This window comes from Ips typographus, linkage group LG4 (genome assembly GCF_016097725.1).
Source record: "Ips typographus isolate SLU linkage group LG4, UJ_Ityp_2.0, whole genome shotgun sequence".
NCBI classification, from domain to species: Eukaryota; Metazoa; Arthropoda; class Insecta; order Coleoptera; family Curculionidae; genus Ips; species Ips typographus.
The window spans coordinates 8,776,713-8,797,475 of NC_138425.1; the positions used below are offsets into that span (position 1 = coordinate 8,776,713).

Sequence of the window (20,763 nt, forward strand, 5' to 3'; positions counted from 1 at the left end):
ACTACTAATTGAAGAAGCATACTTATTATAAACGTCATTTTGTCTATCGACTTTAAAAAATCCGATTTTTTGATTGCTAATCGATTTGTCCTTATGAATGCGGAAAATGTTAAATTACGACCTCTCTCAAAGTTTGCACCGCATTTGTTTTCACGCTCCAGATGAAGCGAGCAGACCAAATGTGACGTCACGATACCGGAATTTTGCAAAAACATAATTTGACCAACTGTCAAATTACGTCATTGTTACAAACATTTGCTCTGCTCTCTTATTCATGTGCTTCATCATGTTGCGTCACTATAGCATTTATTTTAAAAATACGGATTTCAGAGGACGGCAGAGACTGTTGAGAGGTCAGTGTTAGTGAGAATCAGCCATATTGATGACATCTCACATGTGAGAATCTCCCCCGTCCTATGACTCCTATGAAAATAGATCAAACTACTCCTTCTTAGTATTTTTGGAGACTTGGGAACGTATAAATGTAAAACGTTCCAAAGAAATAAGGAATGCTGTAACCCAAACAGCTGGCAGAGTGGCAGATACATACAATAAATAAATTCAACTTTTGGAAGTGGCCCTGTATAAAGCTAAAAAACAGAAATCATACGATCCCCATACGTTGTAGGGAGTGTGCGCTTTAACTGCGGTCTACGTGACTTGGAAGGAAAACAATGCGGACCAATTCAGTCGGAATTTTAACATCAACGGGAAGAGGAGTTTAAGATGAGTGCGTAAACCAAACGAATTTTTCTTTGTGCCTAATCAATTTTAGTGTACCGGCCGTTTACATCAGTTCGCCTTAAAAGCGGTTATTTTTTTCGTTTCTATCCCGCCTTCAGCTTATTTGGGTTCTAATTTATCCGCAAACAAAATTACATCATGGTCGAGAAGATTATTGAAGAAACGGAAAACTACGAGACAGGTGTGTATTATTTCTCATATTTTACTCCAGTCGACTAGATATTCCTTATTTTTTCATTTGTATTACGATTTACATCCAAATAAAGCTTATTGGGACGTTTTTTTTTTGTTGTTTTACGTCGTGCATGCCATTATGTTTACGTCGAGCTGTCAAACATCAAAGATGTCCGTATTTACTAACAAACGGTAGACTCGCTCGCACGTATGCCCACACACATACGTTGACCTGTCTTTGTTTCTTTTCTATTTCTGAATGCCGGTTTTTTAGCTTAAAATTCAAATTTTTAAGAAATGCTTTGTTCGTGATCGTTACACGGTATATCAAGCCAGGAGCCGCGCACCGGCACAAAATATTCTATTGCGTAATTCCGGATTCTGGAACCGAAAAGAATACCACTTTGGGTGATTCTCTCAAAAATTAACATCTTTTCAATTACGTTTTGTTGTAGGTAGTTTTTACTTTATATTTATGAAAAATTCTTACAATTCAGATACAAGTAAAAAGTAACTTCTTACTTACCTCTTCCTATGCATTGTGTATTCCAGCATTTAAGGCGTCCAGTAAAATATGTACACGTAAACACTTCTCCAGTTCAATAATCACATTCTGTATTTAACTAGTTAAATAGCTATTCTTTGGTTATAGGATTGTTTATTACTTTTCCCGTTTTCCCCAAATAAACACTTAAAAAATTTAACCTCCCTCAGTACTGCATTAATGTCAAATTGACAGTTTTATTGCCTTTTCCATTGGCTTGGTGATTTACTCCAAGAGCCAAACTAGTGTATAGCCATACTCTTTTATCAGGGAATAGAAAAGGATACAACTACACTAGTAATGCTAATGAAATAAAAACTGTCAAATATCAAATATTGTTTAAAAAATATAATAACAATTAAAAATTCCCAAAGTTGTTGTAAATTGGGCAATTTTATTGCACCTATACCTATATTTACCACATTTATGACAAAGTGCCCCAAAGTACTTGACTTTATTCATACAAATTGTGATAAACACCATTTCAAGGGTTTTATAGAGGGAAATAAAACTATACCTACATTTACTGAAATAAATAGGGTAGGGAAAAACTATAAAAACCCACATATTTTAAAAACACTTTTGTGATTTTAAAATTGAGATTTAATTTAAGCTTCTATCCAGGCTTCTATTTAATTACTTATCACTGACACCAATCCTAATCACCCATTAATAAAATGTGTCATTCTGTTCTGATTCATATAACTGTTTGTTGTATCTAGCTCTCTGATTCTATAATATTATCTATTACATTTTGACATCTCATTATTTGCTTTTAGGAAGTATCACATTTTAATTTAATACCTAATTTGAAACAATTGCCAACTATCCACAATTTTGGTTTTTAATTAAGGTTGCACAGCTAAACAAGAAAAACTCAAGAATCTGACACTTAAAATATATACCTTATCTTAAAGGATTGAATCTTAATTTGATCTTCCACGTGGTGTCTCTTAAGTGTAAAGTAAAAATGGCTAAAAATACACACTTCCAGGATTAGGATTGGCAGCTTTCCAGTTCTGATAAAAATTATATGTATCCTGCTATAGCATTCATGATGTATTGATCTATCTGGTTTTTTTTGTTAGACACTAAGTTGATCTATTACTTGGATCCGTCTGGACAGATTAATTCTGAATAACCTTGACACGCAAAATAATCTTTAAAAAAAAACAAAAAATATTAAAAAGCTCTAGCTCAGAGGTGACTTTGAACAAGTCTCAACTAGAAAACGAATTTCCAATATGATGCAATCCAAAATCCAACACAATGAAACCCTCTAAAGGTCTTTAAACCCTTGTTGGGGTGGAACGTTTATTGAACCAACCCTCATTGAAATTGTGCAGGTACTCATCTGAATTTACTACCGGCCGTTTTACCTGGTTTCACACTGGGTGGCTATTTCATCAGCTTTCCAATATTAAAACCCACCCTTGTAACTTGCTCTTGGTTTATTCCGAGAATTATTCATTAGTCAGTAATAATGCATACAAGCAATATTATGAAACGTTTTAAATTGTGCAATATTATATAGCACTCAGTATCTTTCCTACTTTTCCTGGTTCCAAAATAGTTACCTTGTTGCCAATATCAGCTTTGTAGGTAAATAAAGGCAATAAAACTCTTCAATACTTGTTTTCGGTTTTTGGGGGTTAGTGAATTATTACCTCTCCAGTTGAGTGGTTAATTGTCTATGATCATCAGTCAATAATTGTTTTTTTTAATTACACTGTTGTCACATTGCAGTGAACACACCCAACACGTTATACAGGTATACAAATTTCATTGCAAATGTAGTAAGTTAAAATTAATCACGTTGACTGAAAACAAAACTAAATAATAGTATCGAACTTGTTATTTTCCTTTAGGATAACTTATTTAGAAATAAAATTGACAACACCGACTAGCCACTTGACGTATTTAATAAATTTGACATGCAATATGGCTGCCATGACCAATTTTCATTGTTCCTTGTAAGTTTAGTAATTAGTTTTTAATGTTGTTATTATTGAATATACTTGTTTATTGTTCTAAAAATGTTTCAACTAAAATTATTATTCTTCTTGCCAACATTGTGTGCTTCTAATGAAGGTAATGTATACCTTAATAGGTTTCAATATCAAGTAGGTTATAGTTGAGTTTTTGGCTATTAGTACTCTATAGACTTTTCCCTGGAGTTTCTGGTTTAATCTGGGAAACCTTGCCATGCATATGCTTTAGAGGGAACAGATTTGCATTGTATTGTTCATTTAATGTACAAACCTTATCTTTATTCAGCCTTGACACTTTAATATCAAGAACTATAAAATTGGTGACAGTGACCTAAGCAAATCAATGATACCGCAATTATCTTAAAATATTAGTCTAAATGTTGCTAATAAAGAGTACATTATAATAAAGCACATACATAAACGTCCTATCAACTTTAGAATGTTTTTTCTTTAATATTCTGAACTTTTGATGCTCCATAAAGCCAGAGCAAATGTGACGTCACGATGTGGTAATCTGACCAATCGTGACGTCATATTTACACTACTCTTTTCATAGAGCGTCAAAACGAATAGAACCAATGAATGATATTGAGCTATAAGATGTCCTTCCTTCTATTTTATCTCTTAAACTTTTTAATTTTTGTGTTTTGCAGTTTCACATACTATGACAACAATAAATAGGGGAAATCAACCAGTTTCTAAGCTGGTTAGTAAGTTGAAATATTTAACAGAATATTTATCACAAATTAGTCAATTCTAAATAATAGCCAATCAACATCAGTTTCTTGTTATTAATAACAGGTGAAGCGCGTCAGCTAACAGATTATTAAATATTATTATTGTTTTATTGATCAAAGACGTATTTTCATCAAAATTGTACATTTTCTGTTTACCAAACATTTTCAGCAAGGTCCAAAATGTCATTCACCCATTTATCAAAGTGAAACTCCCGACCGATTATATCAAAATAATACATCTATAAACCATTATGAATTATTGTATGAATTTTGAAAATATTACATACATTCAAGGTGACTTTTACAACAATAAATATGTTGTGCGCTATAAAATTTGGAATAAAATATGATTTTATGTTTTGACTAGTGGGCATCTAGGACCATTATTGTGTATTGTAATCGAAAATAGACGGTGAAACTATTTATAATTTTATTACTGGGGGGGTCAAATGGCTTGGAGTTGTGATGTTTGATATGCAGTTTAAATTAAAAATTTCCAAAAAATAGGTAAACCACCACGTTGTAGAGACATGTGGGTATTTAGTTATTTTTAGCTGATTTTATTTTTATCTAGGTCATTGTTCAGGACACAGAACACTGTTTTTCACACCTTGTCCCAATTAAATAAAAATCATTTTCGATAATTATTGATTAAACAAATTATTGAAAGTTCAAAGTCTATTAACAAATTGTTTGGATGACAGAGGTTTCTGTATACTTTAAATTTGCTAATTAACTTTTAGTGTTGAATCTCATTTTGAGCACATGTCATAAAGAAACTTTGCTGCGTTGTAACGTTTCAAAACCTTTGCCAAAATTGTTGCCCCGACGAGAATTTCTGGTGTAAACACAAAGATAAACGCAAAAGATTTATATTTAACAAAAATAACCGAGGGAAACGAGGAAGCAGTGCTGTATTTCCACTCTCTGCTTGTGCCAAAAAACCCAGCTGCGTACTTTTGTTTGATACTATAGTTTTTTATTCTCTATTAATACATTTTTCTTAAAATGTTTATGGGTTTAATTCAGTGTCATTCTATTTTGTGGTCCTAAATTTAAAGTTCTGTTCTTAGCCAAAAAAAAGTTGTCCTCTAAGATGTTCTCCTTCGAATTATGCGTCGCTGTTTATTTGCCAATTTGTAATTTATCAGCCTTGAATAATTCATTCTTGTGGGTTTTTTTTTTCGGATATCGCGATGAAGTTTCGCGTTTTCATCTGGCGTCCGGTGTGCGTTAACCACAAACAATATTCGGACGATTAGTATGTTTACCATCGTGTATCGTAAAGTCACCTTCAGAAGTTCGACGCAATATTTTGTTGCCTCCCTATAGACAACCCAGGCTAACGACCAGCCTCGAACCGCTCGGTCTCTGATGTCAGATGTTCTAGAAACTATTAAAGTGTTAAATCACTTGCGGCTCGGATACACACTAAACACACGGTTTGTTGGTTTTTGATGCTCGTGCTTCGGTTATTGGTTAATTGATCCCATGTTCCGCTTCAAAATGCATAGTCATCTATGAGGTGTTAGACGGACGTTTGGTACTTATATTATCTCACTTAGCAATCCATTGATTTCCGTAAAATAACAATACAAAAAGACTCTAAATAAATATAATAGATTGACAACAACACTGGCAACGAAGGTGCTATAGTGTTAAATTTATCTGTTCTTAACTTATTGGTAACACTCAACACAAGTACTAAAATTCCATATACTTTACTTAAAGTTTTACATCCACCATATGTCAAGAAGCGTCGCTCTTTTTCATAAATTTCAAATTTATTTGCTACCTTTGAAGGTCTTATCAGTTCATTTCAACAGAGTATGAGTGAAAAATCAAAATTTCATATTTTGAATAATATAAATTTAAAGGATTATGATTCAGCTTTAAGATTAGTGGATTTTCTAATAATTTCCAGTTTGTCAAAGCTACTGACTATTCCAATCTAAAACACCCAACAAAAATAATCCCAAGTAAACAACTTTGCCTCTGCTGGTTTTCTATTAATTAATATACATCAATGACGTATATGATGGCGGTCGACGTGTAATCAAGAAATTGATAACGCTATTGTGTGCTTTAACGCTATAAACTGATTGAAAATAGAAACAAAAAGAAACTGATAACAAAACCCTACTTGTTATATTGACTGCTCTTTCCGCATAAATGAAATATTGCATCCATAGTGTTTATCAAGCAATTTATAAGCTATCAAACTAGTTTCACGTAACCACCGCAGATTTGCTGCACCTAAACTTTTTTTCTAAAGAGTTTACTTCGATACACTGACCCACATATTACCTCGCCCATGTAGAACCGAAGAAATAACGTATCGAGTCAACTAAACAGCAATTTTTTTCAGTTTATACATCACCAAAACTGGTTTGGTTAGCTTAGTCAGTGATCCGCCCACCCGCTTTGTCATAAATCGAAATTTGGTTGTAAACTGGAGGAGGTGAACAGCGGGTTTTTGGTCTCATTTGTCTACTTAAATCAGATTAAAATTAGTAAACGATTAGTAAGAAAGTCAGATTACATTTTGGAAAGTCTAGTTACACTGTCACCTAACAAAGCTTTCAGAGGTTGAAGCTCTGTAAATCAGGTGATTTTTATGCAAACACGTGTGTCGTTTTTCTAATAACACCGTCAATCACTTATCATTATCACACGACAACGCAAAGAATTATGTAGGTCGCATTTTTAGGTGATGATTTGCCAAAATCCAATATCCAAAGTCTGTAGCCACCACATAGTCCAGATCTTAATCCACTTGATGAGCATAATATGTGGGATAATATTGGCAGACTATCCCAGCAACGTCAGTCTCTTCCTTTAGCCTTTCAAGATATAATTATTATTACTTTAGAATAATAATCTAATCGTGATAATTAGACAAAAAAATTTTATTGTACTTATCTTGATCCATGCAAATGTATGTTATGTCCTTAATCTATTTTTAATTAGCTTAAGTACATAGCAAACATTATTTCGGTTCACACTTACTAATGTAAAATACTTGCCTACTTTTAGATTGTAGATGAATAAGTGTTTGTCACATGATTATAATATCAGAATTTTAACTGATTCAGTGTCTGAAATTCCACCTGAATTTCAACTTGTACAATTGTCATCAAAATTGTAATTGAAAGACCGGTGGAATGTCTCCCGATGTCAGATAACATTATGGTCTTATTTTAAGTAGGATTTCAAAAATTGTACCATTATGCTTTAATAAGTTAGGCCACCTTTCCTTAAGGAAGGTTTTTTTAATTAATAAGAGCGCAAGCTAATTTCTACCTCGTGGTATGGGTATTCTGTTTGGTAAGCTAGGCATTTACGTTATTTTGGTTGCTGTAGAATTCATAGAATTCTGTATTAACGTTAAGTTTTTGTTATAGACGCCGGCTTACAACTGTCTAACACCTCAACCAGTAGTATCGTTGGACGCAGTGGAGCGTGCAGCGGTAGTAGCGGCGGTAATGGGAGTGCCTCGGACAGTGGGGACCAGGGGGAACCCATGGACCCCCAGGCGAGAGCTAGAGAGATTGCTCGACATAAGGAGGAGGCAAAAAGGAAGCGCCGCAAGAAAAAACGTACCGGCTCGTCTCTCGTTTCATCTTGTTTCCAAGGTTAGTATGGTATTATTAGACCCTTTTACCAGTATTTGGTATAAAGACTTAGATCTGTTGGAAATGACTCTTGAGAGTACCGTGGTTTCGAACACTCAATAAGTTAAGATTCAAATGTATGTTTATTCAAATTTTTGTCATATTCTTTTCAGGGTGATTTGTTTGATTGTTCAGGAAGAAAAATACATAATTTTTTTATGCGGATAAGCTTTGTAAAATTTCTAAATATGTCTGGGAACAAAAATGCTTGGACTACCCCCAACTAAGACTAATGAACTCATAAATTTTACTTTTTAACGTTAGGAGATTACACGGTTAATTGTCCCAACTTCACGTGCACGAAAACTATTCTTAGCCATATACAATGGCCACATTCAGGACAATTGCTGAGATATTTAACTGCAATGGACACAGACTGATTTAATTATTGTCTTAAATAAAAATTGATTCTTCCAGTGCAATATAATTACCATGATCAGTTTTTTGACACCTGCTCTTGGTACAAAATCCTCGACAAAATCTCCAACAGCATAATTTTTTCGTAACACTCTGTATGTAATTAGAAGTCAAGTGACAAACGATTTAATCGTTGTTTGGCCATCTGAGTCACAACTAAACCATTACTTGCTCGAATATGCTTTGACTTTCTAAACAGTGTGTTATAAAGTTGAAAGCCACAGTGCACGTCTTTCATCCCGTTTCCTTTTGTGCTTTCTGCGTTTGGATAGTCCACGTTTTGAAGGTCTTAATGTGTTTTTAAAAGCGCCACTTATAAATAAAACCGAGCACCACGAGACAGAGAAAAGCGACACGATACGTTTTCAGTACCCAGTTCCTGGTTTGCCATATTTGTTTGGTCGAGCCGAATCAATTTTCCTGCCTACGTGCCTGTGTTGCTAGACGAGTTTGTCTATTTCCAATTCCATATCGAAAGATACAGAGAGACAGGGAGAATAAGCATTTGCGGTCATGCCTTTTCAATGTATGATAATTTGCAATTGCAGAATGTGAGTGGAGTTTTCCAGTATGCACCGGATAATTTTTATTAGTGGATTTCACCTACATACTGTTTAATGGAAAACTTTTTTTCGTTCTATTCTAATATCCCACGTGTTTGTATAAAATATAAATTTGCTATAAAATTAGCAACGTCGTAGATTTCTTGAACTTGAATATTCATCAGCATCGACATTTAAGCGATCCTTCCTCGGTGAGTTGTTCGTAAAAAAAGAAATGAAATAACAATAGGCGTACACCTTGGTACCAGACAATAACAGGAAACAGAAGTCAATGCATATGAATGGTTTTGTAGAGCGAGAAATGCATTGCATCTATGCAATCCTTGCGCAATTTATGTTCAACGGCAAATAGTTGGTTTAAATGCGTTTCTACTGATTAACGTATTTAAATTGGTCATAAATGAGAGAATACAGACAAATAGTGGTAATTGAAATTGAAAGTTTTTGCGTAGAGTCGAGTAAAACGTTCAAATACAAGTAGTAAACAAGTGGCAAGGTCCGCCGACCAATAACAATATTAATTACAGGAGCAACCTCGTCGTGCTTTAAAAAATGGTCAAACCAATCCGGAAACGTAACAATATGACCAAGTATAACAAATCGATACTGTTCTAATGTTACCAAGTCTTCAAATAGGATAACTGGTCAGCTTAAGCTTATCTCAGTGACTGAAAACTGTTTAAACAGTTAACTGTTTACGTTTACCACTTTGCAATTATAGGGTACCGTTAATGACATTACCAAACTGTCCATTTAGCACCTTTTCTTCCTATTCATGCTAATCGAACGATTATCTTCAGATGCTGGCAAAAGAGGCATTCAATTTAGTTAGACACTTTATAACTCTACATTCATAGAAAGGTAACATTACGAAATATACATAAAGCTTCAATTATGTAACACAATAAAGTATTTACTGATAAGAAAAAAACTGTTTATGTTGGATTGGAAGTAATGTCAAGGATCTAAGGTGTATACACCATAAGTACTCGTTACTACTACGCATTTACTTTGGTATCTTTCGATCGACATAAACCAAGTAAAACGCACATTTTATAGGTTGTTATTATGGGAATGAAAAATTACGAGATACGCCGTCGTTATTTGTTTAAAAATTCTAAATTTATCGGTTAGTGGAACCGAACAATACTTTACCAAATGCGCAATTTATAGGTGAAAAATAATATTGAATCAAAACAAAACTCACATGACATGCTTACATTGCAAACACCACTTTGTTGTTATTATATAAATTTATTTTTATCGGTAACTATAACATGTTAATTGACTCGTAATTAAGACTAAAATTAAACAGGTTGTTGATGGTTGTTTACTGATTTTTGTTTAACTTAACACCAGATATCTGTCTAGTTACTGTTATCGTGTCGTTTATGGTTAAGAAGTCGTATAAATGTGACGCAAGTTGATTTTAGACTTTTTACGTCCTAATTTGGGCACTTTATCTGTTTTAAGCAACTTCTAATACACAGTTTATTTCTAGTAATCCTAGAAAAAGTTATGATGGTTGTAATAGAAAAGTAGAAGAGTAATAATTGATTGTAGACAGGTCAAAACATGCCTCACTCGGTTGCCTGAATGTTTCAAAAACGAATAATCGTCACAGTTTTGGTTTCACAAATATTATTTGGCCTTGATTCGGTTACTAAAGAAAGACCATATTTACTTATTAAAATAAAATGTTGCGTTATTATAACAATTACTGTTTCGATAACAGTTAGCAGAATCCAAAACATATTTATAGTGTTATACCCTAATTTTCAATAATTTGGATTGTTTCAGCACAACAACATTACAAACAGCAATTATTTTTTGATTAAAAATTGATAAAATACTGTAGTACTTGTAATTAGTGACTAATTCCCAATATAGACATTGTGACAGTTCTCGAATTATGATTAATTTTTTTTGTTAAACAAAATCATGTTCTATTCTATTTGGTCTTCCATCATAAAAAAAAAACAATCCAAGATAAAGTAGCAGTAATTTCAATTTCTGTATGCCTGACATCAAATTAAATGTTGAGGTGCATTATTAGCAACTTATTTTTTTCTTTTTGATCCCTGATGGTTGAAAAAAACTAAAATTACCATGCCATAAAGGATTTATCATTCACGTAGCCTTTAGAAATACCAGAGTCGGCTGCAATGTTTTGATTAACGAATTTAGGTCAAATCACGGTTAAATATACAATGTACCATACAATCAGAGTTTTATAAATTGAAATTCAATATTGATCGACATCCTTTTGTTTTTCCGTTCATCTCACCGATTTTACACAAAAAATCCATTTTTATAGAATAACGTCGAAGTTAACGACCCGAACTAACCTAATCAACTCTTTTAATGTCATGCATCATCAATGCTCACTTACATTATAGTTTCAATCCGTTATAAATATTTCAAAACAATAACGTTAAACTCGGTCATTAATTATTTAAATAATAATTGAAAACCCACAATGTTGGTTGATATTTTATTGATACCTAAAACCTTGAATTATTGTAAAATACCTAAGGAATTGATTAGCTAACTGTTTCTATTATTTTATGATAACGTTACCTTTTCAGTTTACTTAGTGGTTTCATCTTAAAACTGATGCAACACTAAACAATAATAATAAATTAGTATTTTTCCATACTCTGTAAAAGTTTTGAAGTTAGTGCGATCAAAATTATTTTTTATCAGGAAACGCATCCAAACATTTAGTAAATAAAGGTAGATTTGAAAACCCCAATAAACAGCAGGTAAACAAGTCTCTTGACTCGTCAATATTCAATAAATTCGTCATTTTTCATTTGATGGTTCAGTGGTTATCAGTGAGCAAATATTTTCACTCGTAGCAGATAAACCTCAGAAAAAACCGAAATATCATACCAACATCACTTGCGATTTGACCGCGTTGTTAACTCGGATAATAAATGGTTGTGGTTGGTTACTTTATGCCACTTTTTAATGGTTATAGTTGGCAGGTGCTTTAGTTTTATCTAAAATCTGTTCTGTAAATGCTGGAATTTGTACAAATCATACTAAAAAATGTCTAGTCTTGTATGCTTTAGCACTTTAACCGAATTCCATAAAGGAATCGCATACTCGTTATGCTTAAGTAGCCATATATTACGGCAGTAACCTGTATCAATTCCACATATCCGAATGTGTGTGTTTTCTATGTAAATATTCACTCATGATACGCACAAAACTTTATCGCTGGAACAGCCAGAAACAGGGAAAAACGCACGTAAGCTTTTTGTTGTTTACTGGCCTAGACGACCCGGTTATTTTTTCTCTAGGAGACAAGGATCCTACATACATAATTAATTGTTTTTGTCAACTTAGTTATCACATTTTCACGCTTCAGTGCAACCTAATTTTAAATTACAAAATAAATTAAGTTCTAAACTCGTTTTGTCTCATCTATTTATTTTAATTTAAGTTTACCAGATTTAGGAGAGTAATTGCAAAAGTGATCAAAAACCAATTTTTGACCTTCGTCAGCTTCCAGCCTTTTGACGGTTTTCATGAGTATTCCAAAATTTTGCCCTTTAGTATGCCATTCAATCGAAACCACCTACAAAAACACAGTTACAAAACACACATTTATGTATTTTTCATTAGTGTAATTTTCATTTTCGAAATAACCAACTACTGATCGCCAGAGGTAAAACAGTTTACATATGCATGGGTTTTCCGTAAGTTACTGCATTTGATGAAAAACAAATATTTGTTTCACATTGTGCTTTTGTTTGTCGGTTTTTGGAATGAGTAGGTAATTATGATATTTTTAATCAGACTTGAAAATTACAGTCTTTTAATAAGATTTGTCCAAAAATCAGCTTTATTACATAACTTTCTGCAGTGTCGAGCAATGACCTCTGTAATAAGATGAGTAAAGATAAAATTAGATGTAATATGTGCTGTCGCCAAGCAAGAACCAAATGTGACTCTCGAATGGTTTTTTTCCTAGTAACTTTATATCGTGTGTAAAATGGTTTTTTTTTTTGCTATTACTGAGTAAGTTAGATACGTTTTTGATTTTTGGACGGCATAAAGCTGAGTTTTAAACTTATCATGTGTGTGTGTGGGTATGTAAAGTTCAATGTGATCCGGACACTTTAACAACATGTGATCCGTTAGAATCAGTTTCACTTTCTACCATACTTGCCCATCCCATCACGACCTCCACGTTAGTTTCCTTATTTAGTAGGTAGACATTTATGAGTGCCAACGTTCGCCAATGAACTGTTATATTAGCAAATTTTTAAAACAAAATGAAAATGCATTTATGCCTATACAGGATGGTCCAACGAAAAGTGTTCAAGTAAAATTCATGGACAATGTTAAAACACGAACCTATTCAAATACTTACTAATTATTAAAGCACTTTATATTTGCAATAGTTTGGCCCATTAAATGTTCTTTGCCAACATGAAATTGATCTCTCCCCATCAACTGAATCATAAAAAAATATTTTTGTTCTAGATCTATACAAGATGACGGGAGAAGTTCTTGGGGAGGGGGCGTACGCCAGTGTGCAAACATGCGTGAGCCTGTACACTGATCAGGAGTTCGCCGTGAAGATCATCGAAAAAGTGCCCGGCCACGCCAGAGCGAGGGTATTTCGAGAAGTGGAGACCTTTTACTATTGCCAGGGCCACCCCAACATCATTCAATTAACTGAGTTTTTTGAAGACGAAGAAAGATTTTATTTGGTTTTTGAAAAGGTTGGTCAAATAGTGTTAATCTTTGACTTTTTGAGTATTAATTGTTTGCCCAACAGATTAATGGAGGACAATTATTGAAAAGAATCCAAGAGTATAAGTACTTCAGCGAAGCAGCAGCAGCGGAAATTATCCGGGAAGTGGCATCGGCTTTGGCTTTTATGCACGCCAAGGGCATAGCCCATCGGGATCTCAAACCGGAAAACATCCTGTGTGTCTACAATGATCGGCTTTGTCCAATCAAGGTTTGTGACTTTGATTTGGGGTCGGGAATCCGGTTCCAGGCGAGTGTGTCCAGTCCTTTGGCAACGCCGCAGTTATTAACGCCAGTTGGTAGTGCCGAATTCATGGCTCCGGAAGTAGGTCTAGTGATAATACATGTTTTATAGCAACTCTAACAATCTAATGTTGTTTAGGTGGTGGAAGCGTTCATCGGAGATGCGGACACTCAAGCATACGACAAGAGATGTGACCTTTGGTCGTTGGGTGTAATTGCCTACATCTTGCTGTCCGGTTATCCGCCTTTTTACGGAAAATGCGGTGAGGACTGCGGCTGGGAACGAGGCGAGAACTGTAACGCTTGCCAGGAACTGCTTTTCCACAGTATTCAGGAGGGTCGTTACGATTTCCCGGAACCGGAATGGGACAACATATCGCCCGAGGCGAAGGACTTGATTGCGAACTTGTTGATCAAGGATGCCAGAAAAAGGCTAAGTGCTCAACAGGTAAAACATCTTCATTTCGATTACGTTATTAATCTATTTAATGTTATTCTAATTGAATTTCAGGTGCTTAAACATCCGTGGTTGAAATGCGCCAGCGATGCAGCCCCATTGGTCACCCCGTCCGTGATCAAGAAAAACAATTCGGCGCGAGAACTGTCCCAATTTGCGGAATCGGCTATGGCCGTCAACCGGGTAGTTCAGCAGCATTTCAGCATGAACCTGAACTACATACAACCGAACATCTATCGGAAGGTACAACTTTTTGTTTAGCTACATTAAATACTTAAAGCAAGAATTATCTACAGGGTGGTCCCGTTTTACATGTCAATAATCCACTATCCGATAGTCCATCAAAAAATAAGTTGACATGCATTATGTCATTTTGCTGAAGAACGCTTTCTAAGGAAGATACACTCCTCCAAAATTTAGTTTAAAAAAATGTGTTTTTGCTATAACTGTCAGACCGTTGGAGCAATTTTGATCAAATTTTGAACAAGTACTTATGAAATGAATGCTCAATATGTGATGTGAATGACGTTTGTCAAACTTGTTAAGTAACGTAGATACAGGGGGATGGTGCTCATTTTCCTACTCTATTTTCTACGCTGACTGGACTGACTATTTCCCCAAAATTACAGTTTTTTTATTTCCTTGTTCAATTTAAAGAAAGACGTTTCTCCTGTAAAATTTTGATTCAAAACCCCTTTTACGAGATAACCGAGTTATTACGTTTTAAAACCCAAAAAATAAAATTGAACAAGGATTTTGAAAAGTGTCATTTTTAAAAAATGTCCAGTGACGTAGAAAAAAAGAAAAATGAAAACTATTCCCCTGTCGCAACTAGACAATTTTGACAAACGTCATTAACATCACATAATGAGTATTAATTTGTGTGTGTGTGTGTGTGTGTGTTTGTTCCAAATTTATTCAAAATTGCTCCAACGGTCTGACAGTTTGACAACAAAATGATTATTTAAACTGAAATTTGGGACACTATCTTAGAAAAGCATTTTTTACAAAAATGGCTTAATGCATGTCAACTTATTTTTTGATGGGCTATCCAATGGTGAATTATTGACATTTAAAACTGGACCACCCTGTATTAGAGTTCAGTTTAATTAGTACACAATAAATGGCTACCAAGTGACTTTATTGTTAAATACCTACATTCTAAATAAGTCATGATTGACACTCTCACAGTAAGGTGTGCAGAACAAAAAAATTTATTATTTTATTTCAGTAGTTCTGTAACTTATCTTTATTTAGTGACAGATATGAAAGTGCTTTTATGTTGTAAAGGGGGTTTTTTTCAGAGATTTTTGACCAGGCTACAGTCAATTTGATCGGTGAAAGCTGATCAGTACGTTTTGACATTTAATCATAAATATTACTCCAGAACAATGTTTCATTTCGAAAATTGCTCCTTATTTTGTTAAACTTGGGCTCATCCCAGATAACGTAAAACTGTGTTCCAATACATATAAATGAAGAAATGTCCGAATTTTTAGTTTATTTACAAAAATGGTAATTTCAGGACGTTTTGCCGCGTGTATGACGTAGACGACTTCCAGCAGCCAATAAACTATATGGCTGGCTGAGGTGCAATGTTGTCAAATAACACGTTTTTTCTAGTACGCAACTTTCTTATTTTCCTCAACAGAAAGTAATTCAATGTCAGTTATTTAATATACTCTAGTGTTTGAAACTTAAAAACCTTAAACACTGAGACGTTTATAGAAATAAAAACCGCACTTTATCATTTCTGATTTGTCAAGATTAGTTTGAATAAGTAAAACTTTACAAACTGGCAACATAAAAGCGGGTCTAGAAAAAGCTGGTGATAGAAATGGCTACTGGCAGAACTAATTGGTTGAAAAACGTCATATTTAGCGTACATTTTAAATGTTCTTATGAGATTTGAATATTTTTGTTTAATTTTTTTACTACACTCCAATGCAGCAACAACTATTCAGTATGTACTATGCAACGTATCTACGGATGCACATTATCACTCAGAGTGTACTCACGATTTTGTCGACCGTAAAATGAACGGTGAGTTTGGCGAACTAAACAGCGATTTTCGGGGGTAATATCCCTAGTGCATTTAATTTTTCCGGAAAAATTCGGAAAAACGAGTAATTTGTTTTAACAAATAGCATGAGCGAGAGTGGTTTTAAAAATCATCCGAGTCGAAGACGGTTTTAAACCACTCTCGCTCATGCTATTTGTTAAAACAAATTACTTAGAAACAAGTATTCCAATTTTTCCACAGGAAAAATTAGATGCACGAGGGATATTTGGTAAGATTATTTCCTGAGTTAAATAAACATTTTATTTTAATTAAAACAATAAGAACAATAATTAATAAGAACAATAACTTTCAAGTTAGAAAGGGTAACACTATTCTTTATGTTGCTGTGAGGAGTGTGAAATTTTTTCGATTTTTTTCCGGAAAAACTGCTGACAGCTAAGTTGACAGTTGTTAAGTGATTTTTCCACTTAAAATTTACATTTATTATACTAATTCTTGATAGCGATTGGTCAAAATTGATAGGAAGGAAATAATCGGGGGTAATATCCCTAGTGCATTTAATTTTTCCGGAAAAATTCGGAAAAACGAGTTTCTAAGTAATTTGTTTTAACAAATAGCATGAGCGAGAGTTTTAAAAATCATCCGAGTCGAAGACGAGCGCAGCTCTCGTGATTTAGTTACAACAGGTCTCGTGCTGTTACACCAAAAAGAAAGTGTTCTAAGACAAGCACAAAAATTATCCGGCTAAATCTGAGCTCTTATGGTATTGCCCTCGACAATTCCACTCATGTACAAAAAATGCCATATATACGTCATCAAAACACGGTTTGCTATCGGCTAATAAGGAAGGAAGAGAGTTTGCTAGCGGATAAAAAAATCGGATAAATTTTGCTGTTGATTTCATCGTTTTCACGGATTTTCACTTCACTTCTATTGTTGCAATGTCTCACCTTGAGATTTTTGCTGGCACTGTCAATTTTGACTTTGTTCGTATTGTTTTGGTTATGGCTCGCTTCGGATAGAGTTCTACTGCAGAAAATCAAAAGAACCAGAAAAATGTATTTCTGCCAGTACAAGTAAGTCGCAGTCTTATTATATTATTGATTATATTCATGGAATTGTCTTATCAAATACCATTCGAGCTCAGATTTTGAACAGGATAATTTTTCCGCTTGTCTTCTCATACTTTCTTTATGGTACAAAACTCGACCTGTTTGGCAAAATCACTCGAGCTGCGCTCTCGTGATTTAGTTACAACAGGTCTCGTGCTGTTACACCAAAAAGAAAGTGTTCTAAGACAAGCACAAAAATTATCCGGCTAAATCTGAGCTCTTATGGTATTGCCCTCGACAATTCCACTCATGTACAAAAAATGCCATATATACGTCATCAAAACACGGTTTGCTATCGGCTAATAAGGAAGGAAGAGAGTTTGCTAGCGGATAAAAAAATCGGATAAATTTTGCTGTTGATTTCATCGTTTTCACGGATTTTCACTTCACTTCTATTGTTGCAATGTCTCACCTTGAGATTTTTGCTGGCACTGTCAATTTTGACTTTGTTCGTATTGTTTTGGTTATGGCTCGCTTCGGATAGAGTTCTACTGCAGAAAATCAAAAGAACCAGAAAAATGTATTTCTGCCAGTACAAGTAAGTCGCAGTCTTATTATATTATTGATTATATTCATGGAATTGTCTTATCAAATACCATTCGAGCTCAGATTTTGAACAGGATAATTTTTCCGCTTGTCTTCTCATACTTTCTTTATGGTACAAAACTCGACCTGTTTGGCAAAATCACTCGAGCTGCGCTCTCGTGATTTAGTTACAACAGGTCTCGTGCTGTTACACCAAAAAGAAAGTGTTCTAAGACAAGCACAAAAATTATCCGGCTAAATCTGAGCTCTTATGGTATTGCCCTCGACAATTTACACATTTTGCAAGCTTTCACCGGTCAAATTCACTGTCATCAAAAACAAATCTGATGAAAAGCACACCTTTTAGAAGAAAAAAGTTGTAAAATCTCAACAACAAACATCAATTTGGTGCTAATGTAAATTTGTTTGTTTTAGGAGGGAAGCAGGCCGTTTCACAGATCGACTTGTTCATCCGCTATAATGTTCGGTTTGAGTCCACCCAGTGAGAGTAAATTGATGCAACGTCGCGTCAAAGGTCGGTCTCTTTACTTACAACCACATCCGGCCACCAATGCCATCTCTAGTCCCAGCTGTTAACTTTTCTGGGGTCACGCTGTCGACGCTGCTGGCAGTGAACAACCATCAAAATTTCACCAGCGCCAACTATACTCGGGTCCGGTTTGGGTGATGGAGGATCGTTTTCGTTTTTCGTTGTGGTAAAAAAAAAACAGAAACGCGATCAACTGGAATTTTAATGAGTGTCAGCTATATCCAAGAGAGTAACGAGACCAAACTAGTCTTTTTGGTGATGTGCCCTAAGCAATAAAATTTAGGCAACTAGTTGGTATTCATGGTACACGCATTCCTTTTGAGGCTGTTTGATAAAACTGGGTTGATAACATCCTAGTGTGTATAGTGATCATCTTAAACTTTCACTCATTAGGATTGTAGTTTTTGAGTTTATTACTGCTAAGTTCTATGGGTTCCTTCTACTACTACTATAATTAACAACCATCTCGGGTTCCACGGTCTTTGTGAAGACCGGTGAAAAAAACTGTGTGCAATTCCCTCATCAGTTTCCTTATTCAATTTAAATTTGACCAGACTATCTGGCACATTTAGTCATAGTCTTGTAGATGTACCAGATTTACAAGATAGTGAGCAAGTGAGAAAATGAAATTTTCTATACATTGTTGATTTGAAAGAAAAAAATGTCGATATTTTTATAGTGGCGTTTTATGATTGTTGAACAATCGCATCACCCAAATCCTTATTAAAAAAACAAAAAAAAAAATAAAATGATTAGTTGTAGTTGCCATAAATTTATTGAGTTGTCGTTTTCGTTTGAAGGCACAACTGAGAGGTTTGTTTTCTTTTTTATATACATTTTTTTTATATGTTCAGGCTTGAAAAATCGAAGCTACAAATGGTGCCCAGCACAGGTTAAAGTTAATGTTCCTTATCTCGAAAATGTGGGAGTACCTTTATAAAATACCTACCCACTTAAAAAAATAATTAATCGAGACTTGTTTACCAGAGAATGTCTGTGACGTAGTTTCGATTTTTTGTTCAGCCCAAGGCCTAGTGTTTAGATACTGCGCTTGATTTTTTAATACTTTTGTATGTGTTGAGGTAGATGGATGAATCCAGTCTACATTTTGTGATAATAAGTAAGCATCTGACAGTGCGATTTAAACGCACGCGATAGACTGTAGACAGCCGTACCTGCTTTCTGTTCAGTGAGAGATACGGAACATAAAGGAAAGAGAACTGCGGACGAAACCCGTTTGTATCAAAATGGGACGCGTCCCAGTCCGCGTACTGACAGTCCATTTATATTTTTTAGGAGTCCTAAGAATGTTTGGATATTTTTTTAAGATTTTGTAAATGCGGCTCAAAAACACGTAGCGTTACTACTTACTGCCTGTGGTTTGTATGTCCAACGAGGATCGCGCTAATCCTACATACACTCTATAATAATGTAATATATCCAAACTTGGGCTTTCGAGATAAAAATGACAAACTGGCAGGACAGTATTACGTTCCGGATGTGATAAAAAAAGTCTCGTGTTTGTTACAATATTTTTAATATGACTATGCAGTGCCCATCAACTTTCGATACGCTGCAGAATAAAAACACACACAATTGTGATACTTCGATAGCAATAAACTGGTTTGTATTGTATCGGTACGACAAACGCTCGCGGTGTGGTACTGCCAGTTTGGCATTTGACAACTTCCAACACTCAGGGTTGTAATAATTTGGAGGGCGAGTTAATTGAAACAACTGTTGATCGACTCGCGTTGAATGAATGAGCCTGAATGATTGATCGAATGCGAGTAATATCCATAATAAGTCCGTAGGTTACTTACAAATCAGAGTATTGTTCATTCTTTTCTTTAACATCCGTCATTATGATTACTATTATTGTATAAAGAAGCATTTATTATACCGCGTTTCTTGGTGAGATCGTTATCGATGGTTTATTCCAGCAATATGTAATTTTTACCATCATGGTTTTCAGCCCATGAGTGCCATTGTTTTTCTACTTATTTTTTTTCTTGTTCTCGATATAGGTTTAACCTGGCAAACGCTATACAATCAATGTCATAACAGATTTGTTAATACGATTTTGGTCAATGTCTTTTTCACTTTCAGCAGCAGACAAGTTTTGGGTAAAACAGTTATGGAAATTTCTGTACCAAGTGTGCTTTAATTTCGTATAATAAAGACCGATTTTTCTATGGTTATTTGTTTTATTGTTAATCCCTTAGGGTGATTCAATTTT

At 34.5% G+C, this 20,763-nt stretch overlaps 1 protein-coding gene across 3 annotated transcripts; it reads left to right on the top strand.

The window, feature by feature from the left end:
• The first annotated feature begins 674 nt into the window (after window positions 1-674).
• On the top strand, window positions 675-20,721 carry Lk6 (MAPK interacting serine/threonine Lk6 kinase). 3 transcript variants are annotated; one of them, XM_081977900.1, is made up of 7 exons: window positions 676-925; window positions 7,595-7,825; window positions 13,342-13,583; window positions 13,640-13,939; window positions 13,997-14,305; window positions 14,369-14,557; window positions 18,410-20,721. In XM_081977900.1, exons 1-7 carry the CDS (start codon window positions 883-885, stop codon window positions 18,569-18,571), a joined length of 1,476 nt encoding a protein of 491 aa, XP_081834026.1. In that variant the 5' UTR covers window positions 676-882; the 3' UTR covers window positions 18,572-20,721. The 3 variants fall into 3 exon arrangements, with proteins under 3 accessions (XP_081834028.1, XP_081834026.1, XP_081834027.1); XM_081977901.1 differs by lacking the exon at window positions 676-925 and adding an exon at window positions 7,487-7,517; XM_081977902.1 differs by lacking the exon at window positions 7,595-7,825 and having other exon boundaries at window positions 675-925.
• The last annotated feature ends 42 nt before the right edge of the window (window positions 20,722-20,763 follow it).

Excerpts from the sequence above, each read along its gene's own strand:
- Lk6 (XM_081977900.1), top strand. The coding sequence starts at position 883 with ATGGTCGAGAAGATTATTGAAGAAACGGAAAACTACGAGACAG. Across the intron at positions 13,584-13,639 it reads TTTATTTGGTTTTTGAAAAG|ATTAATGGAGGACAATTATT; the intron begins GTTGGTCAAATA and ends TTTGCCCAACAG. Across the intron at positions 13,940-13,996 it reads CCGAATTCATGGCTCCGGAA|GTGGTGGAAGCGTTCATCGG; the intron begins GTAGGTCTAGTG and ends AATGTTGTTTAG.